General features: G+C 38.2%; 1 protein-coding gene across 1 annotated transcript in view; it reads right to left on the reverse strand.

The window, feature by feature from the left end:
• Positions 1–910: 910 nt before the first annotated feature.
• LOC134662631 (eye-specific diacylglycerol kinase) overlaps positions 911–26,610 on the reverse strand; it is a 68,637-nt gene continuing 42,937 nt past the window's right edge. Inside the window, exons 8-20 of the mRNA XM_063518904.1 lie at positions 23,345–23,573; positions 22,924–23,116; positions 22,315–22,417; positions 20,580–20,770; positions 18,579–18,676; positions 16,936–17,061; positions 16,195–16,465; positions 15,528–15,803; positions 13,417–13,464; positions 9,315–9,378; positions 5,857–6,036; positions 3,712–3,853; positions 911–989 (exon numbers count right to left, since the gene is read on the reverse strand). Coding sequence (XP_063374974.1) covers positions 940–989; positions 3,712–3,853; positions 5,857–6,036; positions 9,315–9,378; positions 13,417–13,464; positions 15,528–15,803; positions 16,195–16,465; positions 16,936–17,061; positions 18,579–18,676; positions 20,580–20,770; positions 22,315–22,417; positions 22,924–23,116; positions 23,345–23,573 — 1,971 coding nt within the window. The 3' untranslated portion in view covers positions 911–939. The remainder of the gene's footprint in view (positions 990–3,711; positions 3,854–5,856; positions 6,037–9,314; positions 9,379–13,416; positions 13,465–15,527; positions 15,804–16,194; positions 16,466–16,935; positions 17,062–18,578; positions 18,677–20,579; positions 20,771–22,314; positions 22,418–22,923; positions 23,117–23,344; positions 23,574–26,610) is intronic.

Genomic DNA, 26,610 nt, shown 5'->3' on the forward strand with positions numbered 1-26,610 from the left:
ATCTGTATGTGGTAAATACGTTGAGGAATATTCCATAATTAATTATTATGCCTAACCCAGAAATAGCTGCAATTTTGGCATGGATAGAGCCATACAACGATTTACAATATGAGTCATATTATATGACTATGAAAAATCTGCTATAGTGTGCTTGAGTTGTGAAGTACAACTCGCCCAATTGAAACATACATTTATTGCAACAAATGAGGTTTAATAAATTAAACTTATATATACGTAGTAACTATTTAGTAATCTGTTCTCATATTAGATAAAATTAATCATGAGTATGAGTATGAATAAGTTTACATTTATGGCAAATGTCGACTCCATAGCTTGCTATTAGTCTTACCATGCGATAAAAACTCCGATGCCTAGTTATTAGACTTATATCGATCGGAATATGAACCGTGATTACCTTTTGTGTTGTTTTCGAGCTCGAAAACAACACTAAAGGTGTAATCACGGTTCATATTCCGATCGATATAAGTCTAGTGAAACTAACCGTGAATCATTCAAAACTGTTCAAATGGTTATTCATGAGAATCATGAGTTACCTATTATGAAATAGACAATTTTACATGTAACCAGATCCTTAATCTAACATTTTAACAAAGTCATTCGTATTTTCAAACCAACTTGAGTGATAGCTTTAAGCTAGTTAACTCACAATCACATCACACTTTATTAAAGTACTTGACAACTCGTTCTATCACAAGATTATATGAAATATTTAACTGTCTTAATTTCCAAAAAAAGATCTAAATATCACTTTGGTATTAAGAGTATAATTTTGTAGTATTAAGTAAGAGTTTCTTAAAAAAGAGCGCATCTTGGTAGATATCACGCATTACATATTAGAATATTACCAATGCGCGTAGGTAGCGTTCCGCCGCCGCCCCGCCGCGCGCCTCGGACTAGCGCGCCGAGAATTTCGTTCTTTCAAACTGGTGTTTCCAAGTCTTCAGACACTAATTGAAAGTGCTCCTGACCTGGAAGGGAGGAGGCGATCAATTGCAAAAATTCGGAAGATTTCTATTTGCCTCGAACAGTATAATTACAAAGACACGAATTATACAAATATAAATATAATTACATTATACTGATTTAAACTTTCACGATTTTTACACATTATTAAATTGTACAACGTTTTAAGATTTACCTCCGACGTTTCGAGGACGGCGTTGTCCCCGTGGTCTCGGAGAAGACTGACTTAAGTTGACATCAGCATTTTCTAACCGCGCGAGTTTTTAGAACTACCCGCACTTGGTCTTGTTTATCAGCTTGAACGTTTTGCGCACTAGGGATGTCACTCTGTCGACACACAACACTAACGATATTCGATTTATCGACTGTCGATATTCGTTTACGCTTACATTTACTATCGACATACTACATATTTACTATTTATTTAATATCGACAACGCCGTCCTCGAAACGTCGGAGGTAAATCTTAAAACTTAGATACGCGATTAAGTCCCATTGTACAATTTAATAATTACATTATTATTAACAATTAAAGAGCCTGATAAAAACTGCACGCTTACTTATGCGGATTTCTTTCTAATGCTAAGATAAATAAAAAAACGAAGTATAGGAAAAATCTTTTTTATTTTATTTTATTCTATAGTAGGTACTTTCATCAACAAGTCAGGAACATCAGAGAGCCTAGGTAAAGTGGAGAGGTATTCAGATTTTAAAATCTAACACGGTTCTGATATTGATATGATATGATCACTCGCACCTCGCATCTACCCGAAGCCACAAAACGCTCGCTCAGAGCCCTCACACACTAGCGTTTCCGCGCCACCGCGTGTTCTCGGCGCGGAGTGTGTTAGAGCCCCCCAAGTAGCATGTAAGTGTCGGAAAAATCAATATACCAGCCAATTTAGTACTTAGAGTAATTTAAGGGACGTATAAGGGTGTCAAAAAAGATTTAAGCTGTATAAAAGGTATTTTACAGTTATTATACAGCTCAAGCTTTATAAAAGCATTATAAAGGATACTGCGTGCTTACGTATGAGGTGCTTTATCAGAATATAAAAAATCTACTATAAAACTTTAGGTGTTGTGTGACACTACAAGCTAATTCTATCCTTAAAGCTGTATACAGGCTGCATTGTAGTATCACTTGGCACTTGTAGCTGTACAAAAGTATCTGTCAACTCCGTTTTAAAACTTTAAGAGTTGTGAGACACTACAAGCTAATTTTAGCGTAAAAGCTGTATATTGGCTGTATTTTAGTATCACTTGGCACTTGTAGCTGTACAAAAGTATCCGCCAACTCCATTTTAAAACTATTTCTTATGGCGTAATTTTACTCTCCTATAAGTATAGTAGTTGTATAACTTCTGCCTATAAGGGTATTATAAATCTAAAAGAATAAATGATAGCTATAGTACAGCTTTTTTCTGTATTACTGACAGAGCCGATTAAAGCAATTTTGTGGCGTAATTTGACACTCGTATAAGTATAGTATAGTTTTACGAGTTCTCACTGAGTGTATTATAAAACTGAAGGATTATACCTTATGTAAGGAGAACCAAAATACAGCCAAACGATTAAAAATATTCTATTTTAAAGCCGATTTGAATCCAAAGCTATAAAAGTTACTTCACTAATTACATAGTAAAGCTACTAAGATTATAATGCTCTCCAACTCCAATGGCGACAATTTTTAAACAGCCTACAAGATAGTTATCTTGTAGGCTGTTTAAAAATTGTCGCCATTTTACAATGAATAAAAACGTATTTAAAAATGTAATTAAAGGAATACTTGCAAATATTTAGCAAAAACTAAAGCCGTTTTAAGATTACCAGCTTAAAATAAATTGACTATAATGACTATAGCAAAAGAAATTATATTTAATTTAAAAAAATACATTCTAACCTTAAAAACAAACACTAACTTAGCAATTTTTTTTATTTTTCTTGAGTTTCTCTTGATTATTTTGCAGGCGCGTGAATATTTTGCCGGTAAATATACACAGGTTCACAATAAATATTAATCGGCACTTAGGTACCTATATAATATCCGCTCCCAAAGTCCTTTATTAATATTTAAAGTCCCTTACTTATCATCCACTTATAACATTTGTCGCCATTACAAATATTACGAATGAACAAGAAGAAGTTTTAAAAACTTATTTACAACTTATATTCTTAAATCATACTTATAAGATATTATCTGTAGTGTTAAGGTTTCCTTTACATCAAATTACAGCTATAATACAGCTATTATACAATTTATACAGCTTATATACAGCTACTCTACAGCTCCAATAACGCGAAAAGCTGTTTTTTAACTTATAAGGGCTGTATAAGCGCTTATACAGACTTTGTACAGCCTAAGTGTACAGCTTATAGTATACAAATAAACTTATATACAGCTTTTATACAGCTTGAAATCACAAATGTAATGAGTGGCGGTCGGCGAGCGTGCATGCACGCTTCTGACGCTCGGAGCGAGCGTTTCGTGGCCGAGGCATTGTTCAACGCGCGAGATGCACTGCCAGTCGCGTCAATACCGTATCATAACAATATTAAAACCTCACGGGGACGACCGCTTCTCCATACAAACGTAATATCCAGTGAGGAAAATGGGGATACGTTAGTATGGAAAGGCGACTTCGGGGCGGTCGTCCACTTTCCTCTTTAAAAAAATGTAAAAATCTGTAATACCGCTCATTTTGGGGTGTTGTCGTCGGCACTCACTCTCCAAGTAGGCGGCGAGGTCGCGGTCCTCGGCGCGCAGCGCCAGGAGCCGCGGCGTGAGGCCGGCGTGGTCGGCGTGCGTCAGGCTGGCGCCGCCCGCCACCAGCATGCAGCACACGGCGCGCCGCTTGTACGCCGCAGCCTGCAATACACCTCATATTACGACCAGGGATGTTGCGAATATCCGCATCCGCATCCGCAACCGCGGAACTTCCGCATTATTTTCAACATCCGCATAAAATCGATGCGGATTTAATGCGGATGCGGATGTGGAACAGGTCGGTACAGGAACGTCTTAGCATCGGCGTAAGTGCTAGACTGCTAGGTAATTTTTAGTCATTAACCAAAAAAACCTATTAGAAATGAGCAGTCAAGCGTGAGTGGGACTTAATGTACGGAACCCTTGGAACGCGAGTCCGACTCGCACTTGGCCGGTTTTTTGAAATAAAAATTACTAAAATGTAATATTTAACGTTTTTTATGGTACTATCTTGACATCCGCATCTGCATCCGCGGATGTGAGCCTTTAAAAATCCGCATCCGCATCCGCATCCGCGGATGTCAAAAAATCGGCATCCGCAACATCCCTGATTACGACTCACGTTTATTTTCATGCTTTTCAATCAATCAATCATTTTTATTTCATCTTCATAGGTGTACATTCAATACATTTAAGTACTATGTGATATGGTGTTTTACATGTATGATCAGCAGCGGCTAAGTATGATGATATATGTATGTAAAACGCCTTTCCAGCGTACGATATTTAAAAATATAGCTAACTAAATACAACTAAAATATATGTAAACAAATGTCATTCATTTTTTTAATCTGCTGGAGAATCAATACAGAGGCCGTGAGTTCAAGTCTCAACCAAGACAGTAATTTTTCCACTTTTAAATTTATTCTAAGCTTAATAGCATCGATTACAGACGTTTCTGCTTGTTAAAAATTAAAATAAAATGACTTTCAACCTTACATCCTACGCCTACAATAATTAATAATAAGACTGTACAATGTCAGTTTAAAATTAAATCACAATTACGAATGACATTAAGTACCTACATAAAGTTTGTGATTCCCTTTCCCCCTTGTCAGAACATTTTCGTCACCTCTCCCAGTTCTCCCACCCCCTAACCCTCTGACGCCTTGTCGCCGGCTGAGAATACGTTTGTGCCATATCCATTTTTGAGCAAAATCCTTTTATTTAATGATTTCTAAAATAACAAATAATATGCTATAATTGACACTAATCGGTTTTTGGAAAAAAATATTTTTCAAAAATGTGCCATATCCGCATTATACTATAGGATAATAGGCTACATGACTAAATTTTTTTTATGGTATCAATCGATCGGGTTTGTTTTTAGGATCAAATGTCTATATGGGACCCATTGCATTAAAGTAACACACAAGTCAGAAATTGTAGTCAAAGTCCGACAGTCGCACTTCACTCGCGAAACGCCCTATACAAAACGGCCAGAGGCCGTGACCTCATCGCCCATCTTGTAGTTTGGACAAAACAAGAAAATTGCGTTTTTGTCGGTGAAATATTGCGTATATGTATATAGTTGCTATACAATATTTTTTGGATGAAATGTAAGGAATCGAATGGTACCCTTACTTTTATCGTTTTTGGAAGTTAAAAAAAACTTAAATTTTGAAACTTTCAGGTCCTGTAATTTTGTAATTTTTCAATATTTTATTTTAATATCCACATTATTGTGATAAATTGCTCGTTTGCTATCTATTTTACTAGATTTTGTTATAAAATTCAACATGTGTCATCATCCCTATATTCCCTATTACACTCTGTTAACAGAAAATTATCACAAAAGTGTGACATATCCAAAACTTTTGTGTCATATCATACATTGTACGTTTAACATTTACTCATCAAAAACGGATATGGAAATAATAAAAGTGCTTTTATTTCATGATTACCACTATAATCACAATATTTGTATAGTACTATAAATAGTAAACATATGTGTCTAAATGATAAATAAGTTCAATATTTCCTAAATGTAAAACTTTTCGAGAAACATTTTTTTTTGCTTCTTTTCGCTTTTCTGTAAACCAATGTAAGTGGCGTATGGCACAAACGTTTCTCACCCAGCGTTGTGTCTGTCTGTCTGTAGGTACCTTGTGGAGCGCCGTCTGCCCTAGCTCGTTGTCGGGCATGTTGAGGATGGCGGTGGGCGCGCTCGCGATGAGGTACTTGACGATCTCCTTGTGCCCGTGGCGGGCGGCGACGTGCAGCGCGGTCTGCCCGCTGGCGTCGATCGACAGCAGCGAATAGCCCGCCGCGTGCAACTCCACCAACTGTTCACGTTTATTTATTTCATTAACTCACTAACTGGATTAGCTTGGATATTGGGCCCCCGATGGGGTAGCGCACAGAACATATTAAAGAGGTTAGAGTGGCTATCGAGCGCAGTTAGTATCGGAACCGGTGTCGCCGCTCGTTCCTCTCCACATTTACTAACACTCGCGCAACGGTAGTAAAAACTAGCTAGCGCCTTGTGTGCGTGGTGAATGGATACGCCTCTTTTAGACCGATTTGATATCTGGCATATGAACGTTATTGTGGCGCAAAAAGGCATGTTTACTTCGTTTTTCGGTCAGCGCGAGCGAGTAGCATGCGAGCGTTTGCTCAAAACCGCGACAACACGTACCCTGCTCGCATCGCCATTCTAACCTTATTATTTGTTCTGTGGGGTAGCGCGCATTATCGCGGCTGTGCGTTTTCTCTAGGTATAGTATAGGCGGCAATATTGTAGCTGATTCTTAATTTAAGAAAAATAAAACTGGTTCTAAATCGGATTTAAAAAATCGGCCAAGTGCCAATCGGTCTCGCGCACGAAGCGTTCCGTGCCGTTCCGCAAAAAACGGCAAAAAAAATCACGTTTGTTGTATGGGAGTCCTACTTAAATTGGAAACTGTAGGGGTTGGGTAAAAAAAAAAAGATTTGTATAGAGGTCGGAAAATGTAGGTCCAGAAAAATATGGATTTTTGGATCCGGCTCCCGGGTCGAAAAATGTTTGACGGCCCGGCTAAACGGTGGGGGCTAGAGGGGAGGTGCTCGACCAAATGTCATAGCTCATAGAGGTGATAGAGGACCCTCGGCAGTTTTTGACGCCGCCATTTTTGAAGTGAAAACTTCTTTAGCGGCGCTGTGCACTTTTTGTGATGGAGAAAAAATGTTAGACTCGTAACAAGTGTCACGTGACCGTAAGACGTAAGACGGACACGTGACCTGATCGAAAAACTGTTACTTCAATGTCACTGAGTTTTTCTTTATTGATTTAAATGCCATCTAATGAGTTTCCCTCTAATTGGTATTAATATAACTCGAGTACTAACAGTGATGTGCTTAGGGGTTTCAAGTAATGCGACGAAATAACGCTAGATGGCGTTAACCTCAATTATACACAGTGCTGCAGACATTTTGCAATAGTGATTGAGTTTTCACTTCTGCCGGCACTCCCTGAATGCAACCCGTTGGTTTTTTTCAAAATGGCGGACGATTTTCAAAATCGTCCTATTCCGATTCCGCCGATTTTCAAAATCTCGGGGTCCTCTGGATTCGTATGGTAAAAAAAAATCAAAATGGCCGACTCTTTTTTTTTTCAAGTTGGTGGCGCACTAAGATTTGGCATAGGTACGGCGAGCCTGGGGGCCCAAGATACCATGTGAAAAAAATTTTTTGTAAAAGTCCAAAACGGCGCGGACATGGGCAAAAGTCAAATTTCCAAGAAGGTTAAGCGAGCCTGTAGGGCGAGCTTCCGGCCGGGAGGCCGAAGGCCGACTCCGGCGTAGGGCCGAAGGCCCGGAGCCTCCACACTGACTCCGTCCGAAGCGTGCAACCCCCAGTAATTTAGGGCTGAAGGCCCGAAGCGTCACACGAGAGGGGGAAGTTCCTTCCTTCCTTCGTTCGTTCCTTCGGCCTTCGGCCCGCCGTTTCGCTTGTCTAAGACACTTTTACTATTGGGTCGTGTTTAAGCTCCAACTTCCCGCTTACGCTCCAAAGAAAAACCCAACCCTCGCCAAGTGTTTTCATAAGCGAAGCAGCGGGCCGAAGGCCGAGCTGCGGGAATGAAGTGCTCGCATGCGGATCTTTTCTTTCTAGCAAAAGTACAACTTTATTTCTTTTTCAAACAAAACTACAGCAGAAACAACAACACCAACAACAGCACCATCAACAACAGCAACAACTACACATCAGCAACAATAACAATACAACAAACAACACGTACACCGCGGGACCTTCGGGCCCCGCGCACAAATCAACAAACAGTTTGTTATTATAGCGACAACCGAAATACATCATGCTAGTATCACGGTTCATGAGTTACAGCCTGGTGACGGACAGACGGACAGCGGAGTCTTAGTAATAGGGTCCCGTTTTTACCCTTAGGGTAAACGGAATCCTAAAAAGAATGATCTGTGAATTTTGCGCTTGCTATCATCTTGCAATAGGGAGTATTACTGCAATGTTTTGCCGCCAGAGTGCAATTACTAGCCACGTAAGTATACCATAGAGTAACTTATACATACTGTAACTTTAATCTTTTTTTTGACAAGTTTTCACAGACAATCAAATATGACATTGATACATCAAGGCGGTTTGTTTACAAAGGGCCTACCGGGAAACGTGAAATCGAAACTGAGCTATCTGCCTCTTTTTATCGCTTGAGTATGCAAGAGTGATAGAGAGGTTAGATAACAAAATTTCGATTCTCTCGATAGACCCTTAGATTGTGACTTATTGTGGGAGTAGCGCCCCCTACGCAGACTTTCGCGTAATATTCCCTATTGGTTATAAGTACGGTCAGCATCAATAGTACCTATCAATAGTAGCCTCAAAAGTATCTCAGATTACATCTCTATAGTTGGGGTTCAAAGGTACCTACAGCTATTTATATACAGGGTGTTTGCTGTAACAGGAGCAATAAATTAAACTGTAGGCTGTACTCCTCAAACTGACCAACATTTGTTCAGCAACTTTAGAAAATGACTCATGTTTTGATTTTTATTACACTTTAAAGTTTATTCTAAGACGAAATGCATTGCGAATTTTGTTATGTTTGCAGCGTGACAGACAAGTAACGTCAATCACAACGATGTACATTGAATGCAATATTTATTTTGTATGAAATTTAGGAATTCTAAAGGATTCATAATGTTTGCTTCTGTGGAGTTCTTTCTAATTCTAAAATAAACGAACTATAGTTTATTCTAAGACGCAATGTATTGCAAATTTTATTATGTTTAAAGCGTGACAAGCAACGTCAAACACACTGATGTCAGATGGATGTCAGCGTACATTGAAGGCAATATTTATTTTGTATGAAAAAGAGGATGTCTACAGGAGTCATAATTTTTAAAAGTTGCTGAACAAATGTTGGTCAGTATGAGGAGTACAGCCTTTAGTTTAATTTATTGCTCCTGTTACAGGAAGCACCCTGTGTATTTTTCTAAAGCTATTAGAGAATGGTTTATATATTTGGCGCGTATCGTAGTGTCATCCGCTACCATTAATTCTGACCGTACCGTGGTTTTCTATTAATGTTTATACTAAAAATGAAAAAGTACTTTACCATTTTTAAATCTCCAAGTTTTGCGGCTATCAAGAGAGCCGCTGAAGTTTTTTCCAATAAGTTTCTGTAAATAGTTACACATTTACCAACTATATGACGATGATGACATCGAAGGCTTTACAAAAGTTACCGTGGAATGGGGTTACTTTGATTAATTTCAAAATTAATATTTATTTATCTCCCCGAATATGGAACCTAAAAAAAAATAAAAAAAAAATACAATATCGCTTTTTGCTCCTCTATCGATTTCACCAATAATATTTTTTTAAATACTAATGTGTCCTTTGAAAAAAAATTCTAAAAAGGTGATCAATTTTAAACTTAATTTGGGGTGACTTTGATACCCCCCTTTTTTTCGACGGAATTCGATAGTAACCCCTATAGGGACTAAAACTTCAAAACATTACAAAAAAATCCGTTCGCAGGTTTAGGATTTATAAGGATTTTATTGCCTTTGGGGTTACTTTGATAAAGAGAAAAATGGTTTGCTTAGAAAAAATCAACTTTATTGCAAAACAGTCTGATATTCTACTCCACGGGACAGGCTGCCTAGTGTGGAGGTCAGTAAAAACTGTATCCAAGTGAATATTTTTCGGAAATAAACGATTTTTATTATTTTTTTATTTTATTTTTATTTTACTTATTTAAGGTAAGAAGCATAATTGAACAATAAAAATCTATCAAAATGTATTAACAATATGTAATAACAATACGATGAACATGCTTGGCGTATCGACGGCCTGCCTTCGACCACTTCTGTCACAGCCCGGTTTAAAAATTTTATTAGAGTAGTTCCTATATGCTCAGGCATTATTCTAAAAACAATAATACAAAAATCAGTTAAAAAACCTTCAATATTTAAATAATCTAAAAAAACTATATGTCGTCGGTTGTCATTGATCAGTGATCAAAGTAAACCCTAATAGGCGATCAATGACACCCCATGCCACAAAAACCGAGTTACTAAAATGGCCGCCATGAGTATGATTTGCAACAAGAATAGATGTTATAGGCCGATACATGCCTGATTCAATGGATTACATCAAATTTATGTATTTGCTATATAGAACATTGTACATTAGAAGTTATACAGGCTATTAAAAGTACACAAAACTGATACTTGCATATTTTATTTTTTTTCCCATCGATCGACATGCTCATAGAAGGTAGACATGCTCATAGAAGGTAGAATGCTCATAGACTATATAGTCTACGCGTGCCTCCGTGAGGGACAAAACATACGCAATGCGACGCTATGATTGGTCGAATTTGTTTGTTATGGTGGGCAACAAATCAATTCGACCAATCATGCATCTAATTTACGGTGGAGAATAAAAAAAAAGTGAGACTGTGACAAGGACAAACAATAATAGCGCTTTCGCTGCTACTCCTACTGAAAGATACATAAGACTATCCCGTTCTGTCAGTTATCCCCACCACTCATGCCCAATCCAGTTTCATACTAGATTCATGGACATGCTCCCACGGACACAAATCACTAACTGACAGTGACGTTCAATCTTGTCAACCGTAAAAAAAAAACAATCCACAGGGTGCGTTCAGAAAGCTTAATATTCGAGTTTGAACACGAAGTAAATTTTTTATCAAAGTAAACCCAGGATTCAAAGTAACCCCATTCCACAGTACATTTAAAGCTTGCGTAAAGAAAAAAAAGCTGCAGGCTACAATGATTACTTAAATTATGAATGGTATTTAAGTATTCCACGGAAACTACATATAGGTAAGTATGTAAACCTATATTTATAATGTAAATAAGTAGTTCCCAAAGGTGGGCAAAATTACACGAAGAAAATTAACGAATGGTATGGGTAGGTACTTAAAACTCCACTTACTGCGTGGTGGTTTAATCTTATTCCAATCGTACCTATCTCGTAATCGTTAGTGCATTTGACCTGACTAGATCGCCGGGCACATTCTTTTTTTTAAATAGGGTGAGTGTTATAATAAACTACTTAACATTTATTGCTGGGACGAGTGTCATGATGGGGTAAGAAAACTCTCGTATAATACTTATATAAAGTACGAGCAAAATACACGGTAACTGAATGACATCAGTTAGATGTAATAGGCATAGCACAATGAAAAAATAAGTACAAATGGCGGACTTAATGCGTTAAGGCATTCTCTACCAGTCAACCATAGGGCAAAACAGACATTATCGAATGTGGGTGCAGTGAGAAAAATAATTCAGAAAACATAACATCTATACCTAAGCACCCAAGTAACAAAATTTGGCACATTGACATTATTTACAATGTTACACCAATTATTTATATTACTATATTATAGTCATAATTACAATATCAATATACGAACATACATAGGTACCTTTTTATTATTAATATTATTTTTCCATTATTTATTTATCTTCTTAAGATATGTAGGTATTTTACATTAAGGATATAAAAGTAAAATACAAAAATAGGTAGAGACAAACCAAAGAAAGTCTGCAGCGCAATAATTTGACATCGAATTAAAAAACTACATATGGCAATGTTTTTTAAGCAGTCAGTAAACGTCATGCACTATGGTATGTTTGTCAAAATCGTTTAAATATTCATTGTGTTATGTGATGAACGGAATAAACATGGTGAAACCTTACAAAACCGGCGTGCGGGAGTTACTTTTCCGCGTGACGAATAATTTTACACTTGTAAAAAGTCAGCACGAGGCGATTCAAGCTGAAAAACGACTATGTTTACAAAATTTGGAGTTGATGACGGGTAAGTGGAATGAAACATCTTAATACTTCACCATATGTACCTACTTAGATAATATAATATTGGTTTAGACATGGTTTAGACTAAGGTTTCACAGCAAATTGAACACACCTAATAGGTATATGCATACTTGTGAACTTCCTCTAACATTTCGAGAAACTCATTGGTACTAGCCGGGTTTTGAGCTCGAACCCACAACCTCCATGCTTATGCTCACGGCATGGGTACCTACTAGTTAAAGCTAAAATTAATTTTTAATATACAGGGTGTCCCAAGAAGTAGTGATATACTGAAGCTGGGAGGTAGAGGACCTAGAGGGCTATCTGAATCACCCCCATGTATGTTCCGCGATTTTTCGTATTTTCGGAGTTATGATTTTTTTAATTTTTCACCTATCGCCGAGTACGATGAGATTTTTATTTATGGTGACGTGAATTATTGCGGTAGATGCTTGATTTTTTTTGTGTGCTAAGCTGATAGATAGGCCAATTCAGTATGGTAACATTTACTATCGTTAGATCTTTGAATGGAATTAAAAGAAAATTAATGCCAAGAAAGATAAAATTACCCAGTATGTTCACAACTTCAAGGGTGCTTAGAAAAATAAAACATTCAGTATATCACTACTTCTTGGGACACCTTGTATGTTTATTGTTTTAATGGTTTATTTCGTTTTTCCGAAAACTTTAGTTCGCAAATTGCGGGCAATTTCTCTGTCAATCTAATTACGCCTTAATGGGAGTAAAAGAGAAAGATGCTCGCATATTGAGAACTTCGGTGTTCGCGGTAGGCCCTCTGTACCTATTTACCGCCGTCGCGGATATTACAAAAGCTTATTAATTTTGATGAAGCCAAATGTCACATTCTCCCAATATTATTTATCAATATTAGTATATGTCTACATATTAATAGTGACATCTATTGTTGGAATGAAATTTATTTTACCATAAAAATTAAGCTGTGCATACAGCTAAATTTTTTCATAGACGGTAAATATGGTAGAAATTTCACAAGTATCAAGACTATTTAATCCATTTTCTGTGGTGTTGTCGCATACTGATTTTTAAAAACTACTTTTAATCTAGCGCTGCAGACTTTCTTTGGTTTGTCTCTACATTTAAGAAAATATTACTATAATTATCTCCATTTTGAATTTCACGGGCCTATAAATCCCGGTCTATTGATAGGCTTGCGTGGCGTGGGGATATATATTCAACACGTAGAGCCTCTTTGGAGAGCTTTAATGCTATGTAGTTATAAATCTACTTAAAAGAAGGACATAAAAAGCTATTTAAATATTTTGCAAAAAACCGTTGTGTCCCGGGTATACGTTTGTATAACTAAATACGTGTTGTTCTCACCCATAGCCAAACACTTCCTGATCAAGCCCAAAAAGTTTTTCATGAATGCTGCATGCAAAAAAAATAAAAATAGAGTGCAGATGTTGAACTCAAATGGCTAATGTGTGACCGTGACGTGCATGTTAACAGAACTATCATGATTACATCAACTAGTCAACTATTGCGTAACTGACCGACTTCAGTTAGGGCCACTTGCACTAGGTATCCCACTAACCCGGAGTTAACCGGTTAAACTGGTTTAACAAATATTATTTTATATAACATACATAATTAATTCTTAAATTAAAAAACAAACGCGAGTGTCCCGCGACCAACAAGTTCTTTTTTGTAAAAAGAGTGTTAAACTAAAAATAAAACGAGGAATATCTGTGTAGAATGTCTACGTAGTTACCTGTTACCTTAGGTACTTTAAATATTAAATGTTGGCTTAACATTCACAAATTCAACATTCAACGAACGGGTTTTAATTCAGGAACAAAAAAATCGGTAGACGTATGATATTACCTATTATTTTTACGCAAAAGTATAGCCTTATTTACTTATACATATTTCGTCTCTTGAAAATTGGAAAACTATATTATTATTCATTTCTACAATAAGTAGGTACCCGTACATCACACATTACACCGGCATTTTGAACGTAGCGGCGTCGCTAGCCGAATTGAGAGTATGTCAGAAGTCCGTCAGAACTCAGTCGCGGGGCGAGGTAATCAGAGTCGGGGCGGGGCGGTGCGTCTCCGTTCTGTATGATAATACTATTACTTATTCTGTGGTTTTACTCAGAGCTACGTCGTGATATATGGTTGGCACCAAAACTCCACAGGTATATTTTTTTGATTTGCACAGCGTGTTTTTCAAAGGCGGTTTAAGCTTACTAGAATTTTTTTTTTTTTTAAATCTAATAGTATCTAACAAACACACTGCCAATTGACGGCTGATACTTTTTTTATATTTGTTTTGTTTTGTTCGAAGCGATCAATAGCGGCAAATTAGTATCCCATCAAAAACATTACATGTAAAAAGGTGCAAGTCTCGCAACGCTTCTACTAGGTACAAAAAAAGTTTTGAGATGTAATGTGAAACCAAGTCGGTTATTTTAATCAGTGCCAGGGGGTGTTAAAACCGTATCAATAAGATATCTTTAATTTGTAATACGTATAATGACTTGGCCATCGCACGGCTGCATAATGATATAAGGATCATCGTCACCTATTAAAAATAATTCTAATTGAACATAATGCTAGCGCTAATTGCAGTTTGAGCATTACATATATTTACGAGTACGGTACGAGTAATAAAGCATTATGTGCGATTGCCAAGTCATTATTATGTATTACAAATTAAAGATATCTTATTGATACGGTTTTAACACCCCCTGGCACTGATTAAAATAACCGACTTGGTTTCACATTACATCTCAAAACTTTTTTGTAGTAGAAGCGTTGCGAGACTTGCACCTTTTACATGTAATGTTTTTTATGGGATCTCATCTCTTTTTGTAGGTTTTCCTTCTTTTCGGGTACTCATACCCATACTATGTATATACATATCATAATTATATAAACACATCTTCATTCATACTCACATCGTACATCGTAATAGTGTAGGTACCTTTACTTTACCTATATTTTGTAGGAACTGCAACAGTAACTTTGTATTAGCATATATTTATATGGGATTACAAACTTACTTATGCAGTTCTTAGATCTTTAAAACATGACTGATATGGCAATATTTTTAAGTTTTCTATGGCTTGATAAGCTGAAAACTACTTATGTTTAAAAAAGCTTATGGGTATGCTAGAAGTACCTTAGAATTATGATGATCGTGAGTGAGTGAATCAGTGTCGAAATTAAGGAACTTGACATACAATAATTCTTAAACTACAAGTTCAAATTGAATGTTTTTGAGAATATATCTTAAGCATGTTAAGCCCTATATATTACTGAAAATTCAGGGTTCTAGCTTCAGCCAGCACAAAATTACAGGACGTAGAAAATGGCCTGAATCGCTTCGAGAAAAGGATGGTACGGCCGTGCCTGTTTGTTTTGCTCGACTTGGCTTGGCTTGGTTACGCACACATTCTTATATCTGACACACATGTGACTTACGTTTTGAATCGTGCGATGGCGCCTTGGGACGGTGGGTTGTCCTTGGCTGTGGGGCTAGTGCACAGTGGTGGTGAGGACGATTCCAGTGCCGAGGAGGACCCTTTCGATGCTGAGTGTTTAGGGGTAGGAGGTGGTTGAACCTTCGGTGTAGGGGCACGCGGTTTAGGAGGTTGCGGGGCTTTGCTTTTAGAGGTTGAAGGCCCGGGGTATGCCGGCGGGGGCGTTTGAGGCGTCAGCATTTCTTCCGTGCGACCCGCACTGCCCACACCAGATTCGCTGTCGTAAAAATATCACAGAATTTACATGTGTCATTATTTATAAAGATTGTCTCTTCCGAAAAACGAATGAAAAAATGGTGTCAAAATTAAGGCGCACTTTTAATAGTTGTGAATTATATTTGTCTAAGGTCACTCGCCGCGGTCATACGCTTATAACTTTAGGGAATAGAAAAATAAATCAAAACCAAACATATGATGACCATTTTAAAACTAAGTACCTAGTTAATTAAATTAAGTATTAGGCCCACTTGCACCATCCCACTAACACAGGGATAAGCGGTTAAACCGTTAACCTAATGTCAAATTGTACTGGTAACCATGGTAACTCCTGATTTAACCGGTTAATCCCGGGTTAGTGAAATGGTGCAAGTGGCGCTTAATAAGTATACCTAGCATGAGATTCAGGGACGTCTAACGACACGCCCGCGCTCGGCGTGTCGGAACTGTGCGAGTTCTCGAACGAGACGGAGAGGCCGGTGGTGGTCTCCTGTGACGTGGAGGGCCCGGAGCTGTCCAGCGACGCGGTGGTGTCGGGGTGCGGCGTCGACCCCTCCTCGGCCGTCGGCTCCAGGATGAAGATGTTCTCGTTCCCGATGTCCGTCGCGTAGTGCAGGTGCTCTTGGGCTTTATCGATACGGAAGAACCGCACCGCTGTCACGGCTACAATATTCAAAATGTGAGTCGATAGTTTTTTATTTAGTCGGCGGTGCATAGCTCGAAATGTAAGGAAAATCTACATAAACTCGCATATTCGAGATTTTATGATATGTGATTATTCTTGTTAAATTACATTTTGAAGAAACTAAAATAAAATATATCTTATTTTATTAATAAATCCAAATAATTTCATTATAATTGAAATTTAGTTATTAATGTAGGTACAAGAATAATTTGTTCAGGTCAGGTCAGGTCCGTTATTTGTACGGCTCGTATAGCCTGTCGTATGGCGCGAGCGGTCAAACGGAAGATCGCTCTTTACAATTTATTGGTTTGGCTTTGATTTCGGTCGGTCTTCAAACTTTCATGAGAACTTTTGTACTATCTATTAGGAAACTTTTTGAAGAATAAAGGTCTGCCGAATCTAAATGAACTCAAATTTAAAAGGGAAATCTTTATCTTAGTGAACTCACAGTCGACAAACCACCAGTCCTCAAGGGTCGAGTGCGCTTCAGATTCTTTTAATATGCTCTGAATGAGTACGCGCGTCAGCTCCAAGACCGCGTCAGGTTCTACTTCTAAAATGCCCAGAGTTTCCGCTGAAACATACAAATAATAAGTTTTTGCCAAAAAAAAAAAAATTGTTGGTACAAGCTTTTATCGCTGATTGTCCTTTTCATTCCACAAGCAACTAATACTGATCGAGACAATTGTAACAACCCCGAACACAATTAGTTTGCGTTGTTTTATCACACAGTTCCCATGACCACCTGCTGTCTCCATCATCAGATCAGCTCCATGTTATCATAATATTGCACTGCCTTAGTACTTATTGCAATGTCGCCGATCTTTCATAAGTCAACCAAATTTGAGTTTGAACCGTATATTATGGAATTGATGAAAGTGGCTCTATTCGTAATTCAGCTTCCGAGATTTGATTCAAGCGTACGTAGGTTCTTACAAATAGTGGAAGGGAAGCCCAAGAGGGGAATTTTGTAGTTACTCGAGCGTGTCGGATTAAGAGAATAGTGATATCTTGCTACCCCGTGAGTAGGGTTTGCAAGACGAATCCGAAATGTATGCGAAGATCCGCGGATCCGGATCCAGATCCGGATAATTTCATACCTTCCGGATCCGGATTGCAAACCGACCCGTGAGGTCTACCTTAAAAACCGTCTGTTGGTGGGGTTGGTTTGGTGAGTATTAGTTATTTAAAAAAACCGTTAAGTAGATTGTGGACTTCATTTCATTTATTTAACATCAAAAGTCATGTCATGAACATTACAGAAGATGTTAATAGTAGAATATAGTCAGTAAGTACATGACACCCGGGTAGGGCACATAATAGGTACTATACTAACGTACTTATGAGGTACCTAATTATACCCACTTATACATATATTATATTCTAGTGCTTGGTTAGTTTGTTTCACGTTCACGCTATATTGGTCCTAATACTTAATCTGACAATTGTTAGTATGCATTTTCTTAATCTGACGGTTATAATGTGAAAATCTTGTAACCGTCAGAATACTTAAGAAAAGGAGGAGCTGTCAAAGCGCCTTATAGAGGCTTCTGGTGACCAGAGGGCTGGCCAATATTTTGCCCAGCGAATCAGCATTGCCATCCAGCGGGGTAATGCGGCCAGCCTTCTGGGTACCCTACCGAGCGACCACGACCTAGGCCAATTTTTTTATTTATAAGTTTTTATTTTAAGTGTTATTATGTTTTATTTAAATAAATAAATATATAATCATTAAAAAAAGTTATTAGTTAGGTATTTATTAATGATATAAACATAGGGATACTATAAAAGCTTAGTACATATTTTTTAAATAGTGGTTCACAACGTCAGGGTATTCATAAGTTATTTTTGGTGCTAGTAAAAATGTACTTAAGAAAATGCGTACAATTAATTGTCAGAAAAAATGGCTAAAAGTGGTTAGAGGTAGACTCGACGAGTAGCAAGATATCACTCATAGCGTCATAACATAACTTGACACGCTCGAGTAGGTAACTACAACAATGCCCTCTCGGGCTCCTCTCCCATATATATATACTTAATAGGGTAAGTCGAATAAAAGCTTGTAAAAAGCGAGCAACGAGTTTCCCTTACCTGTCTGTGCGAGTAATTCCTTTTCATAATGATAACGTTCGTAATTAGCCATTGTAATGAGATTCACGGTGAGAGAAAGTTTCTCCAACTTCATATGACTGAAACAAGGAGAGATGAAAATTTTTAGAGATCCGTTTAATATTTCACTGTAGAAAAAAAATACACTGGCTTGAAATGCTTAGAATTAGCTTAATTAATTGTCTTTTTTTATCTTATACCTTTAAACGAGCTACTCTTGTACAGGTACATATACAGGTTGGCCCAAAAATACGTTGACAACGTAGGTATTTATATTTTGAGGATCTCGGTAACGGCTCTAATGATTTCGATGAAATTTGCTATATGGAAGGTTTCGGGGGCGAAAAATCGGTCTAGCTAGAAACGTGCATTTCTGAGTTTTTATGTTTTCCGAGCAAGGCGCGGACTTCCAGATATTTATAATTGAAGTTTTAGCAGCATTTCAATATTTGTTGTGTCATAACAAGCTATAAGTACCAATACTGCAATAGTAGGCGTGAGGATCTCCGTTTTATAGATCTTTATTTCTCAAAAGAATAACAATAATTAGTACTATATGCCCAAGTTAACATATTAACAGTAACTATACGTTACTGCCTGCGACATAAATATGCGACGCACGTAATTGTATAAATAGCATGCAAGATGTAAGCAATAAGTAATAGCTTATAAATATAATGTTATGTTTAGATTTACTCTCTCTCTATACTTGGATACCGAGAATACAACACAACTTCGGTAATGTTTGGTTTTACTTAAACTCCATTTCGACCCTCCGACTAGGTATGTACCAACTCATCTCAAATTCACTTATTTGAGAAAAGAAAACATTACATGCATAACTTAGCTACGGAACTTAATCTAAGCTTAAATCTAAGCTAGTGAGCGTAAACATTAATACGATGGCAAAACCATATAAGTTACAATTTTCAGTCTTGTACAGTTTACTAATAGTACTATTACAGTAAATGTTTAATACGAGTTCCCGCGCCTAGTCCGCCATTTGACGCCGGTCCCTGCAACTTTTTCTCACGGCTAAAAATGTTAAATTTTTCTTCCGTTTCAAAAGCGCAAGGTATAATCTTCTTAAACGGGTTTTAAACTATACCGTCCTATTGTAAAAGCCGGTGGACCATCCGGCACAACAGTTGTTAAGAAACATAAAATCCTTACCCTACCCTGTGTATAGATACTGGCCGCGTGTATGTACGTTAGGCAAAACATACAGAACTATAAACGTTCTAGTAGTGAGCGACGTCCCCGGCTACTTGCCCCGATGCGCCGACTCGCCAAATCACGACGGTCACTCAGCGTCATAGGACCAACTATTTACAATTCCATACCCTCAGATAAACTTAACGTAAATAGTGTTTAAAGCTAAACTTAAACTGCTGCTTATAGAAAAAGCATGTTATAGCATTGACGAATTTATAAATACTCGATGAGGTCGTTGACTACTGCATCATAATTAAAATTGTATTACCTAATGTTTACAATATGAAACGTAAATGAGTAATTTAAAGAACATATGTAAGGACCTACCAACATATATTTTGTGTGAATAGTGTATAAAATGTGACCTGTAAAATCTGCTTTTACCAATAAAGATCTGTATTCTGTATGTTTTTAGTAACCTCCGGTGTCTCGGGCAGGCTGCGGGTGTCTCGGGCAGGCTGCGGGTGTCTCGGGCAGGCTGCGGGCGCCTACGGAGGGGTGGCAGGGGTTGTTGCGTAATAAGCCGGTTTGCGCGCCGCGCCTACTTTGTTTGATTTCGCGTTTGAGGCTTAGCCGGTGTGAGGTGACGCTGACACCTCCACTGACTCGCTGCCGCTTAGGTTGAATCAGCAGAGTCATACAAGCTTATTTTGTATCAACATCGCCTCCCCTTTGTAGTCTCCTCTTCCTAGTCCTTGCTGCAGGATCTGCTGGCTGGAGTTACCCCAAGTATCAGTATCAGTATTCTGTATGTTTTTAGTAACTCACAGTGCATTGACGCGCCCGGGTTTCTTCTTGGCGAGCATGATGGCCTGATTGAGCCGCGTGACCGTGATGACAGAGGGCGCGAGGAACACCGCCTCGCCGTCCACCTGCATGGGGATGGCTCTCGTCGTCACGATCCGCGCCGTCCGGCACTGCGTGATGCAGGTGCCGTGGAAGCCCGCTTGCAGTAGAGGCTACGCAACATTTCAATCATTCAGTTTGATATTGTCCAATCTTATACAGGTGTCGTGACCCTGGCCCCTATGACAGAATTGTCGACATCACTGTTACTGACGTCACAGGCCTCAATAGGCTACGGTAACCGCTTACGGGCGGTGTGCTTGTTTGCCACCAACATATATATTAAAAGAACTCCATTATGTCGCCAATAAATAAGTACTTATTTTGCGATGCTAATGACAATTGTCACAAGAAACACGACAATTGTCACGAAATTCCGCAACAGAACTCATTTCCTATCAAGAATTACCGAAAGTTCTATTAAATCGTGTGACAATTGTCATCATCATCATGATAAACTTCGAAAGAGAAATACCTACCTGTTTTTGCCGATATAATAAAGTTTTTTTTAATAATACGATGATGGTGGCAAACAGGAATGGCCCGATGGTAAGCGGTAACCGTAGCCCATGGATGCCTGTGACTGTGACGTTAGCAACAGTGACATTTGCCGAATTGTCGCACCTGTCGCCGTGGTGAAATAGGGGCCTGGTCATGATCATTTCATAAAATGCCATTTTAGGTTTGACTTTTTCACGATGTGGCCAAACAATAATTTGCACAATGATTGCCATAGTTAGGTATCAAGAAATAATCAATTCTAAGATCTGCCCACGACACAGGCGAGTCATTCGCATCCTCCTACCTCTATGTCGAAAGTAAATGATTAAGTAGGTATTTCTATACATTATGTATTTACTTTTCGCGTAGCGTTAATGATTATTGATTATTAAATTATAACATCAGCTTCCATTTCGGTCACATAAGGGTGTGCCTCCTTTTGGAAATGTAGAGATAGGTACCTAACCTACATTATTTCTACTACCGAAAGCCATAATGTCTCACAATTTGGCTGTCACATACTCTTATTTACCGACCCCAGCCAATCGCCAAACTATTATACAGCGTGTATTTTTATAGTTTGTATGGGCCCTAATGAATTAACTTTCATATGTTTTACTAAAACAATAAACGTAGCACAATGTATATGACTCAAGCTAATAATTATAAATGTGAAAGTTAAAGTATACCTAACCTATCTGCCTGCCTGTCTGTTAGCTCATCATGGATTTTACTATGAAAGTACTAATTAATTCTACGCAGACGGAGTCGCAGGCGAAAGCTAGTGTAATAAATATATAATGCTGAGTAAAATTGTTTGAAAAATCAGGAAAAATTAGAGTCTGTGCGGAAAGAGAAGAGTCGTGGAATGTATGAGCCCAATACATTCCACAACTCTTCTCTTTCCGAACAGACTCTATAAGATGATTTCTTGACAATTCAGTAGCATCAGGCGTGTCTCACTCCGCGATTTCGTCGCTTTGCTACAGGTAGCTAAAAGTACATCCGTTCGGCCCCAATTTTGGGGAAAGCCATAAGCCGCGCGTGGCGCTGTCGCCACCTAGCGGCCATAGCTGTGCTGATCGTAACAGACGCGTTTTGTTAGAGAGTGAGTCTTCTGTACTTAGTACTATTATTTATTCTGTGGTAGCATTACCAATTGAAATGTAGTCAGTCCCACCACCTCAATGTACCCGTCTTCCATGGAGGGCGTGTGAATTCCCCTGGACTTGGTCCATGGGCGCGTGCCGCCCCCGTAGCTGTAATAAAAAACGACATTATACAGTATGTAATCGTCATTACATAGTAAGGTTACAAACAGTACTGGTGATAAATTCTGATTGAACAATCCGCTTAATAATAACTTAACATTGTAGCATTACCCGTAACATACTTAATTGAAGTAAAATTAAGTTTACCTGGGTATACCTAGTATTAACCAAGCTTGGGTAAAGCCCGAAAATTAAATCAACTTTTACACCATTACCCAGCCAGTGTTGGGTAGACCTAGGTGTGTACGGATAACCCCCGAATACAGATTAATTTTGTTTAAATTTTCAGACTTTACCCAAAAGGCTTGGGTAATACATGTTATACCCGGGTAAACTTATGTTTAATCATCCTTCTAACATTACCCGTAACATACACATATACTATAAAACATACATAAATATAACGAAATTGCATGGACACATTATTAATTCATGGCTGGCTTTACCTATACATCATACCTAACCGTAGTCAGGTAGAAGGAGAAAACACTTACCTTGGAATGTTTAGCAAAACAATGGCATGCACTCTGAGTTCGAGAAGCCTGGGCGTGATGTCAATGCCGTCGCACTCCATATGGACATAGTGCGCCAGCCCCCGCCACTTGCGCAGCAGCAGGTCCATGCCGCCCATCGTGCCGTAGTACAGCTTGTTCCTTATCCGCGAGTTGAACTTAGTCGGATGCGCCTCTGTTACAAAAAATAACGATCTTCACCGATACACATATGAAAAGTATTCGGCTAACGGACGGATATATTTGCAGCTTGCTCGTTTATCCCACGCAAATTATGAATTTCTCTTTTTCCAATATTTACCTACCTATATACTGTTAGGAAAACCTTTAAAAGTGAAATTGGCTGTTTTCACTAGGGAATAAGTACTTGTTGTTATTTGGCGGGTGGGTATCTAACACTTACCTCTCGCTTTATGAAACTCGAGGGCGATATGGGCGTCAACCCCGAAAGAAAAGTAGTTGTTGAGGACGTTAAGGGGCAGATCGAACTTCGCTTCGCTCATCTCCTCGCTGGAGCAGCTGGCTACAGCTTCGGGGTTCGGTTCCACCTTCAACTCCCAGCGGTCCAGCAGCACCGTGTCGCTCTCACCGATGTGACTCAGGATCCTGTCGATTGGCTCGTCTACGTAACCCTGCATGGGAATTATTAAAAAGGTTATAACTTATAACCATCACCGATAAATAAATAAAAGTGCGTGAGTGTCGTGGAACACTCCGTTGGAACGAAGTATATAATTATTATTGATAGACGTAGTATATTTATATCACTGACATATTTTTAGGATTCCGTACCTCAAAAGGAAAAAAAGCGGCCAAGTGCGAGTCGGACTCGCCCATGAAGGGTTCCGTATTTAGGCGATTTAAGACGTATAAAAAAAAAACTACTTACTAGATCTCGTTCAAACCAATTTTCGGTGGAAGTTTACATGGTAATGTACATCATATATTTTTTTTAGTTTTATCATTCTCTTATTTTAGAAGTTACAGGGGGGGGGGGGGGGACACATTTTACCACTTTGGAAGTGTCTCTCGCGCAAACTATTCAGTTTAGAAAAAAATGATATTAGAAACCTCAATATCATTTTTGAAGACCTATCCATAGATATCCCACACGTATGGGTTTGATGAAAAATAAATTTTTGAGTTTCAGTTCGAAGTATGGGGAACCCCAAAAATTTATTGTTTTTTTTCTATTTTTGTGTGAAAATCAGAATACATCTACTTACCAAGTTTCAACAGTATAGTTCTTATAGTTTCGGAGAAAAGTGGCTGTGACATACGGACGGACAGACAGACGGACAGACGGACAGACGGACAGACGGACAGACGGACAGACAGACAGACAGACAGACATGACGAATCTATAAGGGTTCCGTTTTTTGCCATTTGGCTACGGAACCCTAAAAACGGAACCCTAATAGGATCACTCGTGCGTCTGTCTGTCTGTCTGTCCGTCCGTCTGTCACAGCCTATTTTCTCCGAAACTACTGGACCAATTAAGTTGAAATTTGGCACACATATGTAAGTTTATGACCCAAAGATGGATGTGTAACGTAAACAAATGAATTTTAAATATGGAGGCCATTTTTGGGGGGTAAATGAGAAAATTAAAAAAAAAAAGTTTTTCAAACTATATAGTGTTACATATCAAATGAAAGAGAATCTTAAATATATTTTTTTAAATAATTTTAGGATTAATAGTTTCGCAGTTATTCAAGAAAATAGGCAAAAAATTACCACCCCCCCCCCCCTTATATCCGAAACTACTGGGTCTAAAATTATGAAAAAAATACACAAAATAGTTCTTTACCTATAGATGACAGGAAAACCTATCAGAAATGTGCAGTCAAGCGTGAGTCGGACTTAATGTTAGGGACCCTTGAAACGCGAGTCCGACTCGCACTTGGCCGGTTTTTGAAGTGAAAACTTCTTTCGCGGCGCTGGGCGCTTTTTGAGGTGGGGAAAAATGATAAACTCGAGACAGTAAGGGGCGTAAGGTGGCCACTTATAATTTAGATGGCATTTAAATTAATAAAGAAAAACTCAATGTTATTTGACATTTCTGTTGCGGACTCCTTTTCAAGACTCTTTACCTATGTTCAAATAATTTGAAGTTGTCATGGCAGTATGTAAATAAACATGTCAATGAAAAAGTGTGATCTTATTTGAGAATGATAATAATATATAATAAATAAATAGAATACCTCCGCTAAACGTATGTATCTTGTTACCGGGCGTCGGTAACATAGTGAGGTGAGTTTTCACTTCTATCGGCACTCCCGTAGTGCAACCGTTGTTGCTTGTTTAAATCAAATTTCTATTACACCTTATGTTTATACACATATTGCATGAATTGTATAGTAATTTAAATTGTATTTTTTTCCTTATTTTCTCGTAAAGCATAATTAACATTATAAGATGTAATTTTTTTGAAAAGATGTGTCCCGCCGCGAGTTTGTTGCCGGTCCCATATTGGGATACTCTCCTCCAATTGGGGGATTTCAATCTTCTCGGGGCAGAGGTGTAGGGTTGGAGCCGGTGTAACTTTATTTGACGTTCATAAGTGCATTGTAATTATGCCTACTTGAATAAACTATCTTTTATCTTATCTTATCTTATCATTTACTGATTCACAAGAAGATTTGCGAAATTAACTGTCAACAACATTAGCAGTCTATAAATACGTTAATGACGTTTTAAATACTTGAAATAAAAAAAAAGAGTAGGTATGCAATGCCATCTGAATTTCATTTGATATGACGAAGCTTATGAAAAAGTAATTTTATGCTAGCGATCTGCTTATAGGGTTTGCACGACGGATCCGAAATGTATGGGATTAGCCGCGGATCCGGATCCAGATCCGGATAATTTTATACATTCCGGATCTGGATTGCAAACCCTAGATGCACATCGATATCTTCGTAAATTAATATTTCAAAGAGCTAAAAGGTATTGTGGATTTTTCAAAGGAAGGGAGTTAACCATTGTTGGATGAAAGACCATAAAGAATACAAAGGGCATTCCTCGTTTTATTTTTAAGCGAAATTGAAACCCGATGGGGTGCAAGCAGACGGAAAATAAATGCTTTCATGTAGGTATGTGCACAAAAAACGAGGCGGGTTTCCACAAAGCCTCCTCTTTTTAAAAAGCTGTTATTTCGTTCAATCTATCCCGGGGCTATGGCTGTGCCCGTAAGTCTATTATCAAACATTTCAACAAAGTTTCAGCGGATTCAGATTTCCGGTGCAAAATTTAAACATAAAAAACATATCCGTAGTATCCGTGCATAGTTAGTAAGTATATTATACTCATGAATCCATCATTGTCATTGTTTCGTCGTTCAGAATTTTGTTTATCGTGTTGTCGAATACCTAATAAAATGTTGATGTTCAAAGTAATATGCCTCGGATCGTTTATGTGCTCATTAATGTTATACGACAGAAAGCTACGGGGAAAATCATAATAGCGGCTTACGTTGTTGATTTAACCCCTCGTTTCCCAGGACCTCTCAAATCCATACAATTCCGACTCATATTGGAGCCACTGGGAACTGACAGGTTAAGACGGTATTACGAATGCCTTAATCAACACTTGAGAGCAAATTGCGTAACACACGTGAAACGGAGATCCTTACAAGATGATTTAGAACCATTACCCATGTTTTTGATA

The sequence above is a fragment of the Cydia amplana genome, chromosome 3, assembly GCF_948474715.1.
Source record: "Cydia amplana chromosome 3, ilCydAmpl1.1, whole genome shotgun sequence".
Classification (NCBI taxonomy): Eukaryota; Metazoa; Arthropoda; class Insecta; order Lepidoptera; family Tortricidae; genus Cydia; species Cydia amplana.